At 40.2% G+C, this 23,089-nt stretch overlaps 2 protein-coding genes across 3 annotated transcripts in view; one reads left to right on the top strand and one right to left on the bottom strand.

The window, feature by feature from the left end:
• The window catches only part of NID2 (nidogen 2), a 91,271-nt gene extending 78,984 nt beyond the window's left edge, over positions 1-12,287 (top strand). For both annotated transcript variants that reach the window (XM_058163062.1, XM_058163061.1), the window contains 6 exons: positions 100-229; positions 3,951-4,122; positions 6,539-6,696; positions 8,274-8,397; positions 9,701-9,813; positions 11,385-12,287. In XM_058163062.1, the coding sequence (XP_058019045.1) occupies positions 100-229; positions 3,951-4,122; positions 6,539-6,696; positions 8,274-8,397; positions 9,701-9,813; positions 11,385-11,395 (708 nt within the window). In that variant the 3' untranslated portion in view covers positions 11,396-12,287. The remainder of the gene's footprint in view (positions 1-99; positions 230-3,950; positions 4,123-6,538; positions 6,697-8,273; positions 8,398-9,700; positions 9,814-11,384) is intronic.
• Positions 12,288-12,404: 117 nt separating this feature from the next.
• Positions 12,405-23,003, bottom strand: RTRAF (RNA transcription, translation and transport factor). The gene is made up of 8 exons (XM_058163064.1): positions 22,830-23,003; positions 20,569-20,696; positions 18,886-18,985; positions 17,775-17,861; positions 17,602-17,690; positions 15,970-16,038; positions 13,986-14,034; positions 12,405-12,759 (listed from the first exon to the last, which is right to left on the bottom strand). Exons 1-8 carry the CDS (start codon positions 22,888-22,890, stop codon positions 12,605-12,607), a joined length of 738 nt encoding a protein of 245 aa, XP_058019047.1. The 5' UTR covers positions 22,891-23,003; the 3' UTR covers positions 12,405-12,604.
• Between the last annotated feature and the right edge of the window lie 86 nt (positions 23,004-23,089).

Genomic DNA, 23,089 nt, shown 5'->3' with positions numbered 1-23,089 from the left:
TGCATAATTAGGAGCAAAGCGCCTTTTCCATCAGCAAGCCATTGAGATAATTGTAGAACCCATCATTATTTTGTACATGTTTTGTATTTTTCATTGTAGGGTTCCATCATGGTAGGCATTGACTATGACTGTAGGGAGAAAATGATCTACTGGACAGATGTTGCAGCACGGACTATTAGCCGCGCAAGTCTGGAGCAGAGTACAGATCCAGAGACCGTCATTAGTTCAGGTAGGTATTTGACATTCCCTGGATTAATATAATCCATAGCTGGCATTGTGAAGGAGTTTTCTCAGCCCAGATTTTTAAAGCCGAAACCGCATGAAATTGACAAGGTTTCTGTCGTTCTGCTTCAACAGAAAACCTGTATATGTCTGTATGTGCATTTTCTCAAAGAAAGCATTCATCTCCAGGATTCAGCACGTGTAGTAGCTAGGCAAAGGTGTTGTGGCAAAAAGCCAACATCGCATACCCAGTGAAAAGATTTTTGGGTAGCAGAACAGAAAATGCATTGTAAAGCAGCCAGCCAGCCAGCTTATTGGCCTTATTGGTTTTAAGCTGTCCTTATGTATTCAGAGGATTTCTGCTCTGAAGCAAAGCAAAAATATTTATTTAGCCATGTGTATTCCTAATAGTAGAGTAGCTTTTTCATGTTTACATACGCCCAAATTAAACACACTAATAAGGGCAATAAACAGAAAAGTGCCCTTCTCCATTATGATATGAATTGCCTTTTTGTCTCATTGTCTTTTTGCCTCTAGTTAATCATTTCTAGAGACAACTTAAACAGCCCTAGTCAGTTATTAAACATACACTTTCATGAGATTTATTTATATTGTAATTTCCATTCAAGAAGCTTCAGGCTGAGGTAGTTTATGGTAGTTTATCAATTGTCTGAATAAAGTTGTTTGCTTTATCAGCTGACAGGACATGTGGGATGATCCTCTGGTAGTACTTAGACTTAGAATAACTTTATTGACACTTTAAATGTACACTAATCCAGAGGTGGGCTGCTGGCGGTTTGCAGGGGTTCGGGAGAACCTTTAGCTAAGATTCTGTGCAGAATAGAATAGAATAGAATAGATTTTTTTATTGGCCAAGTGTGATTGGACACACAAGGAATTTGTCTTGGTGCATATGCTCTCAGTGTACATAAAAGAAAAGATACCTTCATCAAGGTACAACATTTACAACACAATTGATGGTCACTATATCAATATAAATCATAAGGATTGCCAGCAACAAAGTTACAGTCATAAAGTCATAAGTGGAAAGAGATTGGTGATGGGAACTATGAGAAGATTAATAGTAGTGCAGATTTAGTAAATAGTTTGACAGTGTTGAGGGAATTATTTGTTTAATTATTATTTGTTCTTGTGTCTAGTTGTTCTGGTGTGCAGTGCTCTATAGTGTCGTTTTGAGGGTAGGAGTTGAAACAGTTTATGTCCTGGATGTGAGTATGGAGAACCTCCAAATCCCACTCCTGGCTGGCCCTGCCCACCCCTCCCCTCCCCTCCCCGGAGTCCACATGTGGCTTGTTTTGGATGCAGGTTAGTGCAGGGCATGCATGGACACTTGGGGAGGGTGAAAAATGGGCCTACCGGAAGTTTGGGAAGGCCAGAAATGGACTGTTTCCGGCCTCCAGAGGGCCTCCGGAGCCTGGGGAGGATGTTTTCGCCTTCCCAGAGGCTCGAGGAAAGCTTCCAGGACTCGGGGAGGGCAAAAACACCATCCCCCCACCGCTGTGGTACAGGAGGTTGATTAGGCCACGCCCACCATGGCCACCCAGCAACCGGGCAGAGAACCTCTTGCTAAAATTTTTGAAGCCCACCCCTGCACTAATCGGCATACATTAAAATGAAATTTCATTACATATAGCTCTCAAAGAGTCACCGTCTCCAATATACACTACGGAGACATGACAAAATAAACAAATGAATACAAAATTATGCATATACCCACATATATTCCTATGACACAGAGAAAAAACACAGTCTAGTCCAGATGTATGCATGAACCTGGTGAGAAAAATGAACCTTATGAGTTTACCAGACAGACGGCATAGGGAACAAAGGTGGTACAGAATCTGGTAGTCCTGCTAGAAATACTTCAAAACCTCCTCCCAGAGGGGAGCAACAGAAACAGATTATAAAGTGGGTGTGTGGGGTCCCTAACAAAGATTTGAGCTCTAAGCTCATAGTGCTTATAAGCAGTATCCTGAATGGCAGGAAGCGGCCTTCCTATAATCTTCTTGGCTGTCCTTACCACTTTCTGTATGGATTTTTCTGCTGCCACCAAACTAAACTTTCCTACAGAGAGGAAGACCTACAGACAGCTTCCTTGTCATTACAAGTAGTCCTCAATTTATGAACATAATGGACCACGTAGAGTCATAAAGTGAATAATCTCGTGACTGACCTGATTTTACAACCTTTTTTTGTGACAGCTGTTAGGCAAATGCTGAGGTTATTAAGCAAATCCATTTAGTATGTGTGAGCTCTGCTCAAGTCCTGTCCGTCTTGCACAAGCAAACACTCCCTTCCCAACCAAATCTGGAAGTGTAAATAATGTGATAATAGTGACCAGAACTGCTTCTGATTGATTTCTTTTCCAAAGGACAACTGACTTAATAGTAATTAGGAATGTCAGTAGGAAATGAATGGAGATGGCATTCTCTTTTGACAATGTCTCAGGCTGTTCCGGTTATCTGAAGTCTCAGTGTGAGTCGCTTCCCTAAAAGGGGAGGAGAAAGTGGGGTCAGGGGTGATGAGCTCTGCACATGACTTGAATCGGTGAATGTAATATTTTATAACACAATATAATTCATGTCTATTAATTAATATTTTTCACCACCTTTCGGCAGTAACCCACCAGCCAAGACAAAATAGAAACGCTATTGACAAAACAGCTCACAAACAGGCCTATTGACTTACCATTATTACTATTATTAGTGAAGCAATTGCAAACTAATCGGAGACACCAGGAAAGTCAATTAAAGTTTATCTGTATGTTGAGAGTGCAGCGAAGGAGAACAAAGATGATTAGGGGACTGAAGGCTAAACTGTACAATGAAGAGTTAGGCATGTCTAGTCTTAAGGAAAAGAAGGACTAGGGGTGACGTGATAGCAGTTTTCCAACAACTGTCACAGAGAGGAGGCGGGGTCACCTATTTTCCAAAGCACCCGAGGGCAGGGCAAGAAGTTATGGATGGAAGCCTGTCAAAGAGAGATCCAACTTAAAGTTCAAGGAGAAATTTCCTGTCAATGAGAACAATTAATCAGTTGAATGACTTGCCTCCAAAAGTTATGGGTGCTCCATCATTGGAGGTTTTTAAGAAGAGATTGGACAGCCATTTATCCAGAATGTCTCCTGCTTGAGCAAGGAGTTGGACTAGAAGAGCTACTCTGTTGTTCTGTAAATTCTGTATGAATCATTATCACAGATAATCACTGTGTTCACATACAGGTAATCGGGATGAAGACCCAGCAACTGCATATGAACTGCCTGCTCAATTTAACCTTGAGGTTAATTTTAACCTTCCTTAGTTTTTTCATGAGTGAATAGATGAAGCATGCTGTAGGAACACAGCCAAAAGGAGGCATGGAGAGAGGTGTTTTGAGTTTCCATGACTAAGGTTGGCCTTGTATGTGAGTCTTTCTGGTCCTAATCCAGCATCCTAAATAGCACACAACACTGATTTAGGCATTTATTGATGTTACACATAGGATAGGTTTGAGAAAATACAGATCCAATACACTCACATACTGGCAGCCACAGTCAGTGATCTGTGAAGAGTGAGGAGCATTAAACACCACACTGAACAGAAAAATCTATAAATTGTATGACAGCTGGTGCCAAAATAATGTATTTATTGAATAATTTATTTAAAGAAGCCCAATGATTTAGCGTTCCTAAAATTCAGTAAATGCTTTGCTTGTTTCCCCTCCTTTAGGGCTGATTAGCCCAGAGGGTCTTGCCATTGACCATCTCCGAAGAACCATGTTTTGGACAGACAGTGGCTTGGACAAAGTGGAGAGCGCCAAGCTGGATGGCACAGAACGGCGAGTGCTTTTTGCCAGTGACCTTGTCAACCCCCGTGCCATTGCAGTGGATCCCATCCATGGGTAAGTGGCTCGACCTGTCTTGATTGTATGTCAGCTTTGGGCAAAGAAGGAAAAGACAAAACAAAGCAAAAAAGAAGTTTATATACATTTATCTGCATATCTATCTTGGATCAACTGAACTTAGTTGGCATTACAGGTAGTCCTTGACTTACAACTGCTGTAAGGACAGAAATCTGGCCATAAGTCACTACTGTTGTAAGTTGAGGCATCCATGAGACTGGAAGTATTTTTCTGACAATTTTTTTTGCCTCTGGTACATGAAGGTGGCAGTCATTAAGCAAATGCAACAGATTGTTAAGTGAATCTATGCATTGAAATGATATTTTTGCCAGAAACTAGCAAAAAATGCCAGAAACTATTAAAAAAATACCTCATGAATCACAGTCATGTAATGATGATACTTCTTCACCGTGTACTGATAAGATGATCTCAGCCAGTGGCTTCATGTAGATCATGGGTGTCAAACTTGCAGTGTCACGTTGCTATCACGTGACGTTTCACAATGTTTTTTCCCTACACAGAGCTGGGGTGGGTGTGGGCTGCACGTGACGCATCCATCTGGTTCACGGGCCGCCAGTTTGACACCCCTGATGTAGATGTTAAAAGAAGAATGGGAAAGAATAGAGTTCCGCAGCACCCAGCAAAGAGTGGCCTAGGACTAAACCATTCTTCCCTCTATGCTGAATAGAACCATCCCTGAAAGAAAGTCGATTCCTTCAGAAGGATATGATGTTTGATAGTATCAAAAACCAGAGAGAGATCAAGGAAGGTCAGGGTGGACCTAGTTGCACCCAGGATCATCCTTATTTATTTATTTATTTATTTATTTATTTATTTATTTATTTATTTATTTATTTTATTAGATTTTTATACTGCCCTTCTCCCGAAGGACTCAGGGTGGTGTACAGCCAAAAGATAAAAACCCAACATATATACAATTAAAACAAAAAATTTAAAACAGAGCATATTACAAAAGTGGCCGACAATTAAAAATTTAAAATTTAAAACCCTAAAATAATAAAAAACCCAATTAAAATTTAAAAAACTGCTAAGCCAGTCCTGCTTGAATAAATAAGTGTGTTTTCAGCTCACGGCGAAAGGTCCGAAGGTCAGGCACTTGGCGTAAGCCAGGGGGAAGTTCGTTCCAGAGCGTAGGAGCTCCAACAGAGAAGGCCCTGCCCCTGGGGGCTGCCAGCCGACATTGTTTGGCGGACGGCACCCTGAGTAGACCCTCTCTGTGTGAGCGTACGGGTCGGTGGGAGGCATGAGGTAACAGCAGGCGGTCCCGTAAGTACCCGGGTCCTAAGCCATGGAGCGCTTTAAAGGTGGTAACCAAAATCTTAAAGCGCACCCGAAAGACCACAGGAAGCCAGTGCAGACTGCGCAGGAGTGGTGTTACGTGGGAGCAATGAGTGGCTCCTGTTACTACTCGCGCAGCTGCATTCTGGACTAGCTGCAGCCTCCGGGTGCACTTCAAGGGCAGCCCCATGTAGAGAGCATTGCAATAATCCAAACGAGAAGTGACCAGAGCGTGAGTGACCGTGCATAAGGCATGTGTGTGTGTGTGATCAGTGCTGACTTGGTACAGTACCTTTGCTTGAATTCCAACTGAAAAGGGTTCAAGTAATCTGTTTCTTCCAAGACCCTCTAGAACTGGAAGCCGACCGCCCTTGTAGCAATATTTCCAATGACCGGTTGAAAATTGTCCAAATTTGCTGGATTGAATAGTGGCCAGTTTATTCGTTGTACGAAACATCAAACAAATTAATTTGCCTTAGGATTATGGATGATTTCATAATGAGCATAGGTTCTTAAAATAGACAAGCATGATTAGCATTTCATCTAAAAGGGGGGGGGGCTGAGATGAAAGATTGAAACTGAGAATTGTCTATTATGCTAATGCAGTACATTAAGTTCTCAGATGATATAAATAGCAGGGTGGGAACATCATTAAACGTTTGTTTTTTAACAATTCCATTCCATTCTCCCACTCATCTTGTATTTAGAGCCATTGACAAACATAAACAATATTGCTGTAGAAGTGACAAAATCATCCTAAAGTAGTCTCCCTTCAATTGCATGGATACATGATCTACAGTCCATCCCTCCTGGAAAAAACTGGGTTAGGGAAGGTTGCTTTCTTTAAGTAATACAAACAATTAAAACCAAACCCAAAGCAACTGATGTGAAATTCCTAATTATTCCTGCAAAACTACTTTTTCTTGTGGATACTGGCTAGTGATGTGTCATGTAAGTCAAAATGGTAGCCTAGGACAAGTTTTGTGAATTATCTATCTCTAAACATGAGACGTTTTCTTGGGACGAGGCATGTAGTTGTCAGATTCCACATGATTTTTCTCTCTTCTCCTTTTGCTTAACTGTTTTTAAAGCATGGCCAATCTTGGTTGCCTTTTAGGAATCTTTATTGGACAGACTGGAATCGTGAAGCTCCCAAAATTGAGACATCAACAGTGACTGGAGAAAACAGACGGATTTTGGTCAACCAAGACATTGGGCTGCCGAATGGGTTGACCTTTGATCATTTTTCAAAACTGATTTGTTGGGCAGATGCAGGTAACATGGATTTTCTTGGGAGAAAGGAATGGGATTTCTGCATAAAGTATCCCACTTTTAGTAAAAAAAAATCCCATTGAAGGCTAATCAATGGCTGTATGGAAATGGTGGACCATATTTTGAATCAGACATGAGCCCAAGGGCCCAGGCTCTTCTTTTGCAGTGCCTGGCCCTTTAACCTTGTCTTCTCCAGTGTTCAGACAAAAAGGGGCTTTGGAGGGCTTTCCTCTTATGGGCTTTGTAAGCATCTTCCCTTGTTTTCGGAGTGAAGGACTTGTGTTCTTCAGGAAGACAAAATGCAAAGGAGCCCTTTGCCTAATACAGGAGAACGAAGCTGAATAAAAAGTGGACTAGAGATCAAACACTAGAGGGAGTGTGCATGTGTGAAACGCTAAATGGAAAATTTCTTTGGACATCCCTAGTCAAAACAATTGCATCTCACTTGTTCCATTTTTACCCAAGGCATTTTAAAGATTAACATAAATTCATATGCACAGAGCTATTCACATTTCCTATTTTGTAGAACTATAATCACCACCATCATCCTGTAGTTAGATTGAAGAACCCAAATTTACACTTTGCTTTTTAAAAATATTAACTTCCAGTTGAGCTGAAATAGGATGTTCTAAATCTGTATTATCAAAATGAATATGTTTATTCAACTGTAAGACCAAACAACTGTATGTCGGTTTAATCCAACGGTACAGAACTTTGTAAATCAATGGCTGGGATCCTATATCCTGATACATAATGTAATCACTTATTTTACCTTCGTGTAATGTGGTTGTGTGAACCCACATATAATGTTGTGACTGAAAAGCTCCGCTTCCCTCTATATTGGCATCAGAAATTGAAAGGAGTATCAACATTATTCTGCTATTATTTTCAATACTTTGAATTGGAATCAAAGGTTTGTCAATCTATGTTTATATAACTTGGAATAGCTTCAAAATCAGATCTGTGCTGGAATGTGTACCCATGATTAGCAATCATACTGTTGCTGCTTAGATGCAAATCTTAATTAAAACAGATAAGAATCTGCCTATATAAGTGTAAAAGTGGTTATACTTTTCTCTGAAAAGCAGAAAAGATCAAACTGTTTTGATCAATATGCAGTGCTTGCCAAAAGTACCAGAAAGCCTTTGCCCACCATGATGTCTTTCTAATTGAAGCAATAGAACCTCAGAAGCCTTCCTGGGATTCCTAGACCATAATATTAATATATAACATGCAAAGGGCTGGCAATACAATGGATACTGCCATCATCAGTTTTAATATAGGAATGAGCATTCTGTTTGAGAAGAGGGTGGCTTTCTAGCACATCTTCTAGAAAAGGATGATATTGATGACCATGGCAACCCTCAATCTAATCAGATTGTTCAGCCATCAGTACCCAAAACTGGATCAAATGACCTCAGCCATAGGGATACGTCTTTTGACATTCTGGAGATTCCTCAACAACAACATCACACATAATAAATCGAATTCTATAATCAAGATGATGCAATTATCCATTTGAGCAAGAAAGACACTGAGACAGAATTCGATTCCTGATCTAAGTCTCTTTGTTTGAAAAGGAACCAAGAAGCTGGAGTGTGTATCACCCAATGGAACAGGAAGGCGGGTCATTCAGAATAACCTCAACTATCCCTTCAGCATCGTTGGCTATGTCAATCACTTCTATCATACAGATTGGAGAAGGTATGATCTTCTCAAAGTGTAAAGGTTTGACTTAAATAACAAATCTAGAATCCACTCCATTAAATAAATGTGTGATAGCTTTCTTATGAGGGCAATATATTCAGAGTAGAAAAATTGCATTTGGCTTTCCCCAGAAAACATATATAGAAAATACTTGGGGAGCAGTTCCTTAAAATGTAGTCCTGCCATGACAAAGAGAATTGAGGAAACCCTACTGAAGAAATTTGCAAAATTGTAGGTTAGGATTTTGGCTTTGCTCCCTTTTTTTGTGGAAAGAGAGATTTCAATTTGGTGGTAAGGGTGGGGTGATCGAAACAATTGGCTTTCTGTCCCTCATATTTCTATTTTATGATGAATGTAAAAACAAATATAATATAATGTATATCTACCCTATCTATCTATCTATCTATCTATCTATCTATCTATCTATCTATCTATCTATCTATCTATCTATCTATCTATCTACCTACCTACCTACCTACCTACCTACCTACCTACCTACCTACCTACCTACCATCTCATCTCATCTCATCTCATCTCATCTCATCTCATCTATCAGGCAGGGATCCTAACCCCTGGTTCGCAGACTGGTACTGGTCTGTGGCCTGTTAGGAACCAGGCCACACAAGTGAGCGAAGCTTCATCTGTGCATGTGTGGAATATAGGTAGTGCATGAAACCATCCCCCTTATCATTGCCGGTCTGTGAAAAAATTTGTTTTCCCTGAAGCTGGTCCCGGGTATCATACAGGTTGGGGGGGCAAGAAACCTACAAAATATAGAGGACGAAGTGGTTGGAACAAATTACCTCATGCGTTTGCTTATTGGCTCTATGAGAAAAAGAAACCTCATAAAATTATAACCATATGTCAATTATACCCCTTCATACTTTCTATATTAGAATTCTGCTTATGGGGCAAAGTTGGAAGATAGTGTACACTGTTGCATTTATTACTGTGTCCCTCAGAATTAAGAGTATCTAATAATCCACAAAAAATTAATTTAGATTTTGGATTCAGTCCACTTGTTCTGATTTGGGCAACTGCCACATTTCTTTACTACAATTCAGGTAAAAAGAAAAAAAAACCCTCCCTCAAATGAAATTGATTTCCTGGTGACCTGATAGGGAATGTAGCTTTCTTGACAATATGCTTTATTCGCTTTCATCTAGGTTTTTTCCCCCAACTTTCCAAACTGGACTCCTGCCCTTGGAATCCCTGATGCTGTCCTCTGCAAATATTAAACAGGGCTGACTCTGCTTAGCTTTGACACAAACCTCATGTGCCATTCAATTTCTCTCAACAGGGATGGTGTTATAGCTGTGAACAAAGAAAATGGTGCTTTTACGGGCGAGTATCTTCCAGATCAGCGGACACATCTCTATGGAATAACCGTAGTTCATCCATACTGTCCAGGAGGTAAAAATTAGGAATTAACCATAAATGTTGGGGCAGGATTTAGGGGGAGGAGGGTGGAGGGAGCAGGAGAAATAGTCCCTCACCTTTGCTCATGGAATTTCTTTTCAAGAGTGCATCAGGACCATTAGCATTATAGGAAACAACCCTGCATTTATCTTGCTGATCTGCAATGGTTTGAGCTAACATAGCAGAATACGAAACCCATGTCTTAGTTGCCTTGGTAATAGGCCTTCCCTCCCTGCAGTCTAGAAGGCATTGGAGTAAAATAGCCTCCTAAACAGTCATGTGTAGGATGTTCTAATTCCTGTGATCCCTGGCTGGCCAGGATTGCATTGTAATGGAGAAGATGGCACCTATACAGTTGAAAAGGGTGGAAGTCTGAGTGTTTTATGTCTGTCAGTTAAATCGGTGAAAACAAACCTCTCCTCCTGGAACTGTTTAAACATTTAACACAATCATAGCAAAAGGAGAACATTCATAGATACATGTCAAAAAGCTGTTTTAGTGCTCTGGTTATTTTATAGGAGGCCCGCTTATTCTGAATCTCTTAAGTCTCCAATTCACCTGACAGGTTTCAGGAAAAGACAAAAGATGGATTAGAACACAAGGCTTGCTATTTTTCTTCTGATTTTATGCCAGTCCTGACCCGCTCCAAGCGGGACACAGCAGCTGAGAAAGAATACAGGTAGTCCTCAACCTACAACCGCAATTGAACTCAAAATTTTTATTGCAATGCGAGACAGTCGTTAAGTCAATTCTGCCCCATTTTATAACCTTTATTGCCACAGAGGTTAAATGAATCTCTGCGGTAAAGTTAGTAAAATGGTTAAGTGAATCTGGCTTCCTTGTTGATTTTGCTTGTCAGGTCACAAAAGGTGATCACATGACCCCATAAATGCCATAAATACGAACCAGTTGCCAAGCATTCGAATTTTAAACACGATTTTCAACACATTTTGGTCATTAAATGAATGGTGGTTAAGTCGACTATCTGTAGTTTTTTTAATCATTCATGGAGTCCCTGGGCTTCTTTTGCCACTTGTTGCTGCTGCTTCTCAGAGCCAGTCTAGCAAATTGTTTCCTTCTAGCCTTGTTGAAATGCTGGTGCCTATAGACCCCAACAGTTGTTTTGCAGTCTCTGCACAAGGAAGCTCATGGATCAAATAGGATCCCGATGGCGAACCTATGGCACGCATGCCAGAAGTGGGCACATGAGCCATTGCCCCAGTTCTACACATGCATGTATGCCTTCCACCAGCCAGCTGGTCTTTGGGTCTCTGCCGTACATGCGCACGGTTGTGCGTGCATGTGGGGCCCCCGGGCAGGTGTGGGGCACATTCAGGAGGGCTGCACACATGCACGGGGGCAGGGCACGTATGGGGGGGCGCACACATTGCATTTTGGGGGCTTGGGCACACACACTCATGCTTTGGGCACTTGGTCTGGAAAAAATTAGCCATCACTAAAATAGGAAATGGCAAACCTGCACTATTGGTTATTGGTCGCATATTGTGATCCATCATTGTTAGCAGCCCTTATGGAATCACTTTTATTTTTATTTATTTTTGCAGGAAGAAAATAAGCTATTAAGTGGATGAAAGGAGAGGAAATAAATTCCACTAAGGCAGCTGGAAGAAGAGTTCCACTTCCTATCATTATTGCACATCATGCAAAAGTCCCCTCCGGCTGTATCGGGACCGTTAATATGTACTGGAGGGAATTAAGTGGTTTAACTTAGAAGAAAATTATCTAGTATTTTTAAGTTATACCTCAAATCTTTACTACTGTATTTTTTTTCACAATGAAAACAATTTTATATATTGCCAAAAAGAAATGGTGCTATGACAGGGATATATATTCTTCTGGTGATTGGAGCAACATTGTAAAAGAAATATGACCATATAAATATAGCCTTACTCCATCACTATTTTACTGGGGGAAAAAACTTTAAAAGTGGAATGGGGTGGGGGGATAAACCATCTTAGCTCAAATAGGGAACAGTCTAGAATGACTTCTGGAAACACTATATGAAGCAGAATGGAAAAAAAATGAGTATCTTTGCCTGTTCTTAGGAGCCATGCAAAATTGCTAAAAGTATTTTAGAAAATTTAATGTTCTGCCACCTCTTGTTGCTTCTGACTTGGTGCATGACTTTTTAAGATTTAAGTAAGTGCTGAAATGTTCCAGATTTAACTTCCACTCTTCGTATTCTGGGACTGCATGAGAGAAAAGTGTGTTTGCGTGTGTGTTAATATCTGACGGTAACTGCTAATGTTTTATAGGCTATTCCATGAATTCAATAAAAAGGCTGAATTTTTTATGAGGCTAACTTGAGTTTTGTATTTGACAATCTGCCACGAACACTTTTCCTAATCGTAAACCACTGAACTGAGAAGGTGCCGGTAAAACACTTCAGATCCATAGGATAGGAACTGTACTGCAATCTGGTTAACTAAAAAAAAAGAAAAAGAAAACACACACAAAAAAACCAATCTCCCCCTTGCTCCAAAAAGCACATAGAAACAAACTCTATCCATGTGCAATGTCTTATGAACATCTGAACTCAAAAGATGAGAAAATGGCCACTGCAGTACTTGACAACCTCCCATTACAGGAGGTGTAATCCAAGCTTTATTTATGCAAAGAAAAATATTTAGTGGACATGCTGGCAATTGCCCTGGTTTCTTTCCAAACATGGGAATGGTATCCTTTCGGAATTGCATGCTAGGTCTGGAGGAGTCCCTTAACTGCATGCCAGCAACAGGAGAGCCAAAAGCTTTTTTAATTTTGTTCATCTCCCGACTTTGCCAAGTCTATGATCAGTTTTTGGATCCGCAATAATCGCTTGAACGGCTACGATGGCTTCATTTATTTTGGTCTGTAACTCACGGAGCTCTTCTATATGCAATAGTCGGAGGATCTGAGCAGCTTCATTGAGGACAGCATCTGGAGAGGAAGGTTAAGAAAAGGCAAACAGAGCTCAGTTCAAAACTCGTTTAAGTGGTGGGTCTAAAATATGGACCTCAATCAATTCCTCCATAACCCTTTGTAATAAGCATCCTTTTATAGATGTTTCAAACCTATTGTGTCTTAATTTACTTTAAATTTCTACCCTGTGAAATATGTTTAATTTTGCTACTATTATTCAGCAGTTTCGAGAATTTTTGATGCTGTCAGGTCATGGGGGAGCAAAAAAAATACTACACCCCCCCCCCAAGACTTGAAGATTACATAGAACACATAGATTTTCCACCCCTGCCATGGGGATATGAAATGTCCCTAATTTTAAGGTGATGACACATATATTAGGTCACTACAGTTTGCCTACAGCTGCCTTAAGCTTCTTTAATTGTTACCCAATTCTTTGAAATGCTGTTTCTAATAAATTGAGAATTAACTTTGTGTTTAAAAAGACCTTGAAAACGAATCTCTTTCGTTGAACATTTTAATTCCTCTTTAATGTTGTTTTTACTTGATTTTATCCCTACTGGCAATACTCAGTAAAGTATAAAAGGTAAAGTTTCCCCTGTCCAGTCATGTCTACTTCTAGGGGGTGATTCTCATTTAATTCTTAGCTGAGGGAGCCGGTATGGTCAGAGACCAGTTCCATGGTCATGTGGCCAACATGACTATATGATTCTGCCAAGGCGCATGGAATGCTGTTATCTTCCCACCAAAGTGGTACCTGTTTATCTACTCACATTTGCTTCTTTCAAATTGCTAGGTGGGCAGGAGTTGGCGCAAGAACGGGAACTCACCCCGTCATGTTGGGTCTTGAACCTGGTTGCCAGCTGACAAGCTCAGCATCTTTAATCGCTGAGCCATCACTTCCCCATCAGTGAAGTATAATTATGATGAAAATTCATGGGGAAGTGCCAGACTAAATTATGGCATATTAGTTATTAGAATAAATTCATAGTTCGCAGTAAACTGAAAGGCAAATGTGGTATAGTTTCTGACATAATAAATATTCCTTAATCTTGCTGGCAAATGTGCACATTTTCCTAAAAATAAAACCTATTTTCCTTTGCACATAAGGAACTCATCCTGCTAAAGAAGCACAATATTGAAGAAAAGAAGGGATTGTTCTGAACAAATGAAATGGTAAATGGGATCAGGCTGGAAGGCCTGAGGAAGAAGGTTTGAGAGAAAGCAAGGAGAGGATCACTTACCTCCAGTGTCAAAGCCAAGAATATGTTTATCTAAGGTGACAGGCAAACCCTTAAAGAAAGAGACAGGAAACTCATCACTGAAACAAAATGTTATGCATAAGTGGAAAACAAATTACTTTGTATAATTTGAATCTGGCACGTCCTACTGATTTTGCAGTAATTATCTAGACCGAAGGTAATTTGCTGTGCTTAAATTGTGTCTTTCAAAAGAACATTCCTAATTACAAAGTGCCTGGATCATCAAGTGTATGGATTTTCCTGTCCACCTGCAAAAACGTTAGTTGAACAATACCAACTACTTACTGTGGGCAGGACAGCGTCAGATGTTAAGAAATTCAAAATAAAATACATAGAAATTTTTAAAAAATTGTTCCACAAAAAAGCTGTCTCATAAATAATTTGCTTTCATCAATTAAATGAACATATAAAATTATCCATGTGGATCAATGGCCCAAATGATCTTCCTATAACCTGGTCTTTGGGTATCAAAACAGATTTTTTTTTTCCAGCTAGACACTTCTTTTTGTACTTTGTAAAAATCTACGGACCAGATTTAAAATCTATCTAAACAGGAGTCTACTGAGAATTCATTGTAGTTTGTCACTGAAATGGTAATGATGAAAGTAATGATGACTACAAGCTAAACAGACAAAAAAATAAGGTAAAAATTTACGAAGTAACATTTAATTATGCATTACAAACAATAAACTCACACATTCCTTATTAAAACCAAATTCCATTTACTCGGCAAATAAAATTCCTGTTGGCTAACTTGGCGATTCAAGTTTATAATGCTGGTTGCTATTATGATCCAGGAGGAATATTTGTCTAATATCCTTAAGAGAAGGGCAGGAGAATCACTCTGGAGTTATCCTTAAACACAACAAGTTGCTAAAGGGAAACATTCAAAAGATGTTAAGTACACAGACCGGAAGGGTTTAACATCAAATTATCTAATGTTCTGTTATTACACTAGCAGTTGCTCTCAGATTGAGAAAACAAAAAAATATGGCTCCTTCTGATCTCTCTACTTCAATTTTGAGAAGCTTCTCATTCTCCACTAATGAATACAAATCTCAACTCTTACTAGGCTTCTGAATACTTTATTTAGGAAATGCTTGTGTTTGGTTATCACAGTGTAGCTAAGTGTTTGTAGGATTATATCTTTTATACACTTAAGCAAATGTTTGAATGGCTAAAACAGATTATTTCAGATGTACCCAGACTCAAGGATCTTTTATTAGACGTTCTCTAAAACAGAGTTGGCTACCAGGAGGGGGGAAAGCGGGAATGACTTTGTGGAAGGCGCAGGTGCACGTGTGGATGTGCACCTGTGACATTCATGGTGATGCCTTTGTGCACGGGGCTGTGACTGGCCGCAACCGGGCTCAAGTCAGGGGGCCACGACCACCTGTAATGAGGTTCACGTGAGCACCTGCAACAAGGCTTGCGTGAGGGGCCATGAGCTCCCATAATGAGGCTCACACAAGAGGGGCCGTGCATGCATGCAGACATGCACGCACCAGCCGGCCACCGGCAGCCCAGTGGCGATTAAGCCATGGCCCACAGGTTGGAGACCCCTGCTCTAAAACAAGGAGACTTGGGTTTAAGCAAATGCCGAGGCTACCTCTGCAAAAGTATTTTATTCCGTAGCTTTCCTATATGCTTGTGTGGACTGTTGCTGTTTTCAATTTATACTGATCCTTGTAAAAAAAAATCAGTAGGGGCTAGTATAAGGCAGCTATTCTTTACCTTGAGGAGATACGACGTTACCTTGCATGCAGAAGAGACGTGATTTGCTTTGCGGTTGAATGAGGAAGGGGAAAGTGCATTTTGAAAAATTTTGAAAGGATGCTTTGTTTAAACCTTTGCTGAATCAAAACATTTAAAACATCCAAAGCTTTATACAGTCTTAGGATTTATAACCATCCCGCTTAAAGATATAAAATAAACCGTAATTTCTTGCATTTAAAATACAAAATACCTCTTTTGACTGATTTGCTTTTGCAACAGCATCCTGACTTAAGCGTTCTTGAACCAAAATCCGAATTGCCTGAGAAATAGGAAAAAAGTAGATGTACTTGTGTGCTTATAAATGCTAGTGACACACGCAACGAATTATACAGCACTGCAATCATACATATTGCTATAGAGCATTTTACATAGGAAAACACCATCATTTCTAACTTTAAGCAGTTTATGAACTAGAATTCAACAGAGAGTGGTATGGAAGAAGCAGAAATATGGTATTAAGATGAAGTGGAAACTGAGTCAGCAATGTTAATATTCACATTTGATTCCAGCTCTCTGTTTGGGGTATTGTTTTTTTTACTGTAACACAACATTTAATGTTCGATAAGACTTCATATAGAAATGCACCTTGGATCTTATGTGTGGGTTAAGTCCAGTGTCATACCATTTTTTTCTGTGTGTAAGACGCACTTCCCCCCCCCAAAAAAAAAAGTAGGTGGAAATGTCCGTGTATCTTAGAGCGAATGTTGCTGAAGCCCAGCCCACCCGACGGCCCCCACACTTCGGCCTCTGCCAATTTGCTTCCTTACAGCAAACAGCCTGATAAGCTTCAGCACAGATGATTTAGCACGAGCAGCTGATTGGCGGTTGGATCGGCCTCCTGGAATACCCCCATCAGCTATTCCAGGCTGCAGGGATTGCTACTGCCATCGCCGCTTCTGTGCGCCCCATTTTCAGTCTCTGCGCCCATTTTTGGCCTCCATGCATCCCATTTTTGGCCCGTTTCAGGAGGCAGGGATAGGTGGCCCGTTTTTTGCTCTCCGCAGGCTCCAGAGCCTCTCTAGGAGTCTGGGGAGGGTGAAAACGGCCTTCCCCACCCCCTAGGAGGCCAGAAGTTGGCAAATGGACCATTTTTGGCTTCTGGAGGGCCACCGGGGGTAGAGTGGGGGAGGCTGTTTTCACTCTCCCCAGACTCCTAGAGGCTCTAGAGCAGGGGTGTCCAAACTTGGCCCTTTGAAGAGTGGTGGACTTCAACTCCCAGAATTCCCCAGCCAGCATGAGCTATAAATTTAAGCAAGTTGCTAGTTGGAGAATTCTGGGAGTTGAAGTCCACCACTCTTCAAGGGGCCAAGTTTGGACATCCCTGCTCTAGAGCCTGAGGAGTGCAAAAAGTGGGCCTTCCAGTTCCACCGTAAGTTGGCAAACAGGCCATTTTTGGCCTCCGGAGGGGTGGGGAAGGCTGTTTTCACCCTCCTCAGACTCCTAGAAAGCCTCTGGAGGCTGGGGAAAGCAAAAAACGGGCCTTCCCTACCACCCCAAGCCCCTCCGGAGGCAGGAAACAGCCTGTTTCCCTACTTCTGGTGGGCCCAGAAGGCCCGAAAATCAGCTGGCCAGTGCGTGCATGTGCACTGGAGCTGAGCTCATGTGCCACATGTGGCACGTGTGCCATAGGTTCGCCATCACAGATCTAGACAATCGGCTTACGAGTCTCTTTTTTATGCTACGTTGTCCACCTCAAATTTTTCATGGGTGTCAAATAAATACTAAAAGCGATGGAGACGGGAACATTCAGCAAGTTTACACAAATCATTTTTAAAGAAGAATTTAAATGAGAGCTAGTGGAATAACTCATTAATAAGCTAACCTTAAGCATAACCAAATAGTCATCATGACGTTGGATCTGAAGAAGATTTGCCAAAGCCATCACGCCAGCTTTAAAATCAGGATTATTCACTGTAAAAAAACATAGGTAGAGGTTGATTTTTTTTTGATGCACATTTCAGACTGAGAAAAAAATTAAGCCACATCTTTACTCACCATCCAAGTTTATCAGAGGTTCTGTATTTTTGGCTGCATTATCTGCATTTTTAGCCCCTTCTGGTGTAGGGTCCTTATATTTGTCAGCTGTTAAAAGAAAAGTCAGTTCACTGAATGCACAACTATAGGTCACGATACAAAGAACAAACTCAAAATTAAAGAAAGCAAAGGAAATAAGCCTTATACTATTCTTCTAATTCCCAAGAACAGCATGTGCATAACAGCAGCAGCTGTCTACATTGTTCAAAAATTTCACTGTAGATGCTTGTGAATTGCTACTAATAATGAATTCTAAGTAGCATCTATTATCATGTTCAGTGACAGCAAATAACCTTTTTTAAAAAAAACAATGAAGACTAAAAAAGCAGTCCAAATTCAGAAAAAATCAAAGGCTGTAGCTTTAATAGAAAACTGGTTCACAGAATCTGCAAAATAATTGCAAATTGGTGGACTGGTAGATAAGTTGTTTGAAGTAAAAAAGTAATAGGTTTGAAGTGAAATTGTTAATCTATCTTTTACAGTTGATTACTTAGCTGTCTGTCCTCTGCCCATGGCGGGGGTGGGGGAGAGAGCTGATGGGGAAACAGCTGCAGAGAAATGAGTGAGGCAGGATTAAGCATTCCTCAATTCAACCTTTCTGCAGCCAAATGGCAGATCAGGTTTTCCAAAATGCCTGTTTTCCAGTATGAGCAACTTTAAAATGTGTGAACTTCAATATACATCTTTAAGTTGCCCAGATGGAAAAGCACGTTTTGTGATGTTTTCCCCCTTTGCAGAGCTGGAGTGGGCATGGCCTGTGCATCCGGCCCACAGGCTGCCAGTCTGACAACCCTGGGTTAATGCTTTGAAGTAAAGCAGCTCCATTCAGATGTCAGTTAAGTCATACTGGAGTCAAACTTTGAATTAACCAGGTAAATAAAGATTTTCCTACTATGTATGTTAATTATACATGCTTCTAGTTTTTAAGGTACTTAAAATTATAGCATGTGTAAATAAAAAAAATAATTGAAGTATAACTGCAAATCTCCTTCTAAAAAATATGAACGCAATTTTAACGTAAAGAATAATCTATCACATTTTAGGCAAGAGAAGATTAAAAAGTCCAGCATACCATTGTCTCCATACTCAAGCCTAACTGCCAATCCCAAAAGCCAATCAATGGCTTCTTGCCGTTCTTGTATAGTGAAAGGACAATTCACATCTTTAAGGTACTGTTAAAAAAAGCAATTTTAAATCAAACATTTCAATTAACAAATCTTAAAAGCTATAGATTTTACTTGGGTGAACAGCTTAACAGATATCTGGCACTGGATTATGAATTCAGCATTAAAGAATCTTCCAGAAAAAAAACAAACTTGTTGCTGTCATACTTGATCTGAGACATTTTAGCCCTTTTTGTGTCAAGAGCAGCTATTTCTATTTTTTTTTTATTTGCATTTATATCCCGCCCTTCTCGGAAGACTCAGGGCGGCTTACACTATATTACTGATAGATAAAGACTACTTCCAGCTATTATGAAATAGCTTGAAAAACACTTCCTTGTGATCTTATTTATGCCAAAATCATAATATTAAAAGGGCATGGCTGTATGAATAGGACTAGTTCTTTCCTTTCATCTAATGTTTTCTTATGTGCTTCATTGGGTAACAAGATCCTGAACACAGTTCCAAATGTTCACAGTTCCATGGAGCAAAGCAGTATACTTATTTTTAACTTTCAGTTGTTTATATTCTAATTCTGCTACAATATTTTTATTACCATTGCTGTGCCTCCAAAATTGTTCCCAATTCTAACTCCAAATTACTTGTTAGCACAGTGAACTCTTAGTTGGTCTCTCTCACACATTTCTTACTTCACAATGGATTTTTACAATTTAAACCCACTATTTTGGTGGTCTCCTTCCAAGACTGATTAAAAGGAAATATTGGATGGCAGAAAAATATAAACTGGGTTTCTTCTTTAGAGCTTATGATTTCGGTAATTTGACCTTTTTTAGCCTTAATGCTGAAAACAATTTTTACTGATCTATCCTATAGCATAAACAAAGCTTTAAGTTAAGTGAAACTACAAAACTAAGTATCTTCCTATAGCAAAAAAGGTGTATGAACACAGAAAACTGTAATTGTGACGAGCTGATGCATGTAAATTGAAGGTTTCTTTCTTTCAAGACTTTTAGAAAGTAATGTACAATGGTTCTGACTTACAATATGTTAACATCATTTACTCTATTAAAACTTTTCTTTAATTCTAAGGCACAAACATTATTAATTTACTTAAGAGAAGATTCCTGGACTCCTGCTGGATTATAGAAACAACATGCATGGTTCCCAAATATGAAAATATTCTCAACTCCCTTGGCTATTAACAATAAGGCTAACATGATACGAAAATATTCCAATTTAAAATCAACAACCAATTGTTGAAAGAAAATATAATGCATCACATATTGAGCAAATAGTATGTAATTATCTGGATTATTCTACCAGTATCAGGACAAATAGGTTTTTCTTATCACTAAGAAAGTGGTAAGTTTCTAGTTTTAGGTTTTTTAAAGTATGTTGCAGACCTATATTGCAACTGGCAATGTAGTTGTAGAAACCAATTTAGCATGTCCAACTTTTATAACTTTGTACAAAAAAATAATACAGCCAGTGAAAATACCTTAATTTTACTTCTCTGTGCTTTCATCAACTCTAGTCCTAAATAGTCTAAATTAATTAGCATATAATGTGCTGTTGTAACTAAAACAGATCCCATCCACATGCTTAGAAATTGCACTTAAAAATAACACTACCTTTTCAAAAGACTTTGACCATTCTGTGGCATTATGGATGTTTCTTAAATTCCCCCTGTCTTCTATTTTATAGTGTCGGATTTTCTGGTCTTCAAGCCAAACAATAAAGTTTCTGAATTCTGTTTCATCTACAATAACAAATTAATACAAGTCACATTAAAAAATACTTTTCCTTAAATTAAAAGAAGTCCTTATAAAATTTTTGTTGTATGATTATATTACATTCTACTAAATTTGACATGGACAGGTTTTTCGCTGTTCTGTGAGCTGCACTGGCTGCTGATTTGCTATTGGGTGTAATTCAAGGCTTGGTTATTACTTATAAAGCTCTGCATGGATGACTTGGATCTAGACTACTTGAAGAACCATCTCACCCTGATGGGACAGCCACTCCCCCAAGCTGGCAGAGGATGCATGCTGCAGATCCTGCCGGTCAAGGAACTCTGGCTGGCGGGGTCCAGAAGATCCTTCTCTGCCATAGCTCCAGCCATTTGGAACTTCTTGCCCACCCCTCCCCGGTGAGATCTGCCCCCACCCTCTTCCTTCCCTAAGAGCCTGAAGATCTGACTCTGCCAGCTGGCCTGGAGGGGTGGCAATGGGGGAGTACTGCAGCGTGGTGGGCTGCAAACAAATGATGAATGTATTTTTATGATGACTATGATTATGATTTATCACTTATTGCTTGTATGTACACTGAGAGCTTATGCACCAGAGACAAATTCTTTGTGTGTCCAATCACTCTTGGTCAATAAAGAATTCTAATTCTATTTCCATTTCCATTCCTAATTCCTAATTCCATTCCATTCTATTCTTGCAATATAATCATATTATTGTTCATAGGGCAGCTTACAATTTTGAATCCAATCTCTATATAGCTTTCTTTAAAGATGGAGGTTGGTAAGTTACACTGAATCAGTGTTGGTAACCTGGCTGGAGAATTCTGGGGGTTTCCAAGGTTGAACACCCCTGTTCTACATTTTAAAATAACCATAACATAGTTAAGTAGGGGAAAAAAATCAAATCTCTCTCCCACCTCTATTTTACCTGTGATACCAGTTCAAAGAGAAGTCTTTAGCAACTTTGGCTCCAGTTTTCTATGTCATAAGTTCCCAAATGTGAGTTCCTTCTCTTTTGATCTCTAAGAAGTCAAAATAAGTTGCAGGAAAAGTGTGGAATTGCTCCCCTGAGGGTTCACTGTAGCTTCAGGAGCGGCTACTACAGGGTTTATAGTAATTAATTTCAACCTCCTTTTGGGAAACTCAACTCCACCAGACTAGTAACCTGGCAAGATACCAAATGCTTATGTTCCATACGAACCTAATGTTTGTACTCATGGTAGGTAATGTGAGCACTGAACAAAGTGTTTCTTAAGCCGGTACTCTCCAAATATGGCTGATTACAAAGAATAATAATAGAATAGAATAAAGTTGGAAGGGACCTTGGAGGTCTCCTAGTCCACCCCCCTGTTCAAGCAGGAGAACCTATACAATCTCAGATAAGTGACTGTCCAGTCTCTTCTTAAAACCCTCGAGTGATGGAGCAACCATGATTTCTGAAGGTAAGCTGTTCCATTGATAAATTGTCCTCACTGTCAGGAAATTTCTCCTTAGTTCTAGGTTGCTTCTCTCCTTGATATACCTACTGCTTCTTGTCCTGCCTTCAGGTGCTTTGGAGCAGGGTTCTCCAACTGAAATAAACGACCAGGAGCAAAAAATAAAATAAAAGAATGATTTAATTCATGGGAGCCAACAAAGATAGCCATGGATCAACTGCAGAGGCATTGTGTTGCCCAGGGGTCTCCAACCGTGGCCACTTTAAGCCTGGAGGACTTCAATTCCCAGAATTGAAGTCCTCCAGGCTTAAAGTGGCCACGGTTGGAGACCCCTGCTTTGGAGAATAATTTGACCACCTCTTCTTTGTGATAGTTCCTCAAATACTGAAATACTGCTATCATGCCGCCGCTAATTCTTCTTTTCTTTAGACTAGCCAGAGTCAAAATCTACAGCCGTTCTTCATATGAACTAATACCCGTAGCTTGGTTTAACTAAGAGTGATGGGAACTGCAGTTGCACATACCTAGAGGACACCATGAGAGAAAGCAGCTTTTAGGGGCGGGGGCGGGGGAAAAAAAGCGCCAACCATTCTTATCCAGAAAGCGAAGGGGGGTTTCGCGCATGCGTATCAAAATGCCAACAGCAGCTATCAGCCACGAATGAGACGGTGGGTTCGTATTGCGGCCTATTGGTAACGGCTTCCCTCACCTCGGCAGTTGAACCCAGTTGGGTTGTGATAGTCGAGCGCCGACAGTTTCCGCCGGAACATAGCGTTGCTCTCTAGGCGAGAGTCTTTCGAGCCGAGTCGACGTCGAATCAAGGAGCGCTTCTATATCACCAACAAACGGCTAAAGGAGACTTGAGAAAGAAAGAGCGCCTGCGCGACTCGCTTGCGGGACTAGAGGGAGAGTTGGCAGTAGCCAATCACTATATTTCAAGGGCTTATGTCACGGCTGGTGAGCGGGACT

This window comes from Ahaetulla prasina, chromosome 1, assembly GCF_028640845.1.
Source record: "Ahaetulla prasina isolate Xishuangbanna chromosome 1, ASM2864084v1, whole genome shotgun sequence".
Taxonomy (NCBI): domain Eukaryota; kingdom Metazoa; phylum Chordata; class Lepidosauria; order Squamata; family Colubridae; genus Ahaetulla; species Ahaetulla prasina.
The sequence above is the reverse complement of the archived record's forward strand: the minus strand, read 5'-3'. Positions and strand labels throughout refer to the sequence as shown.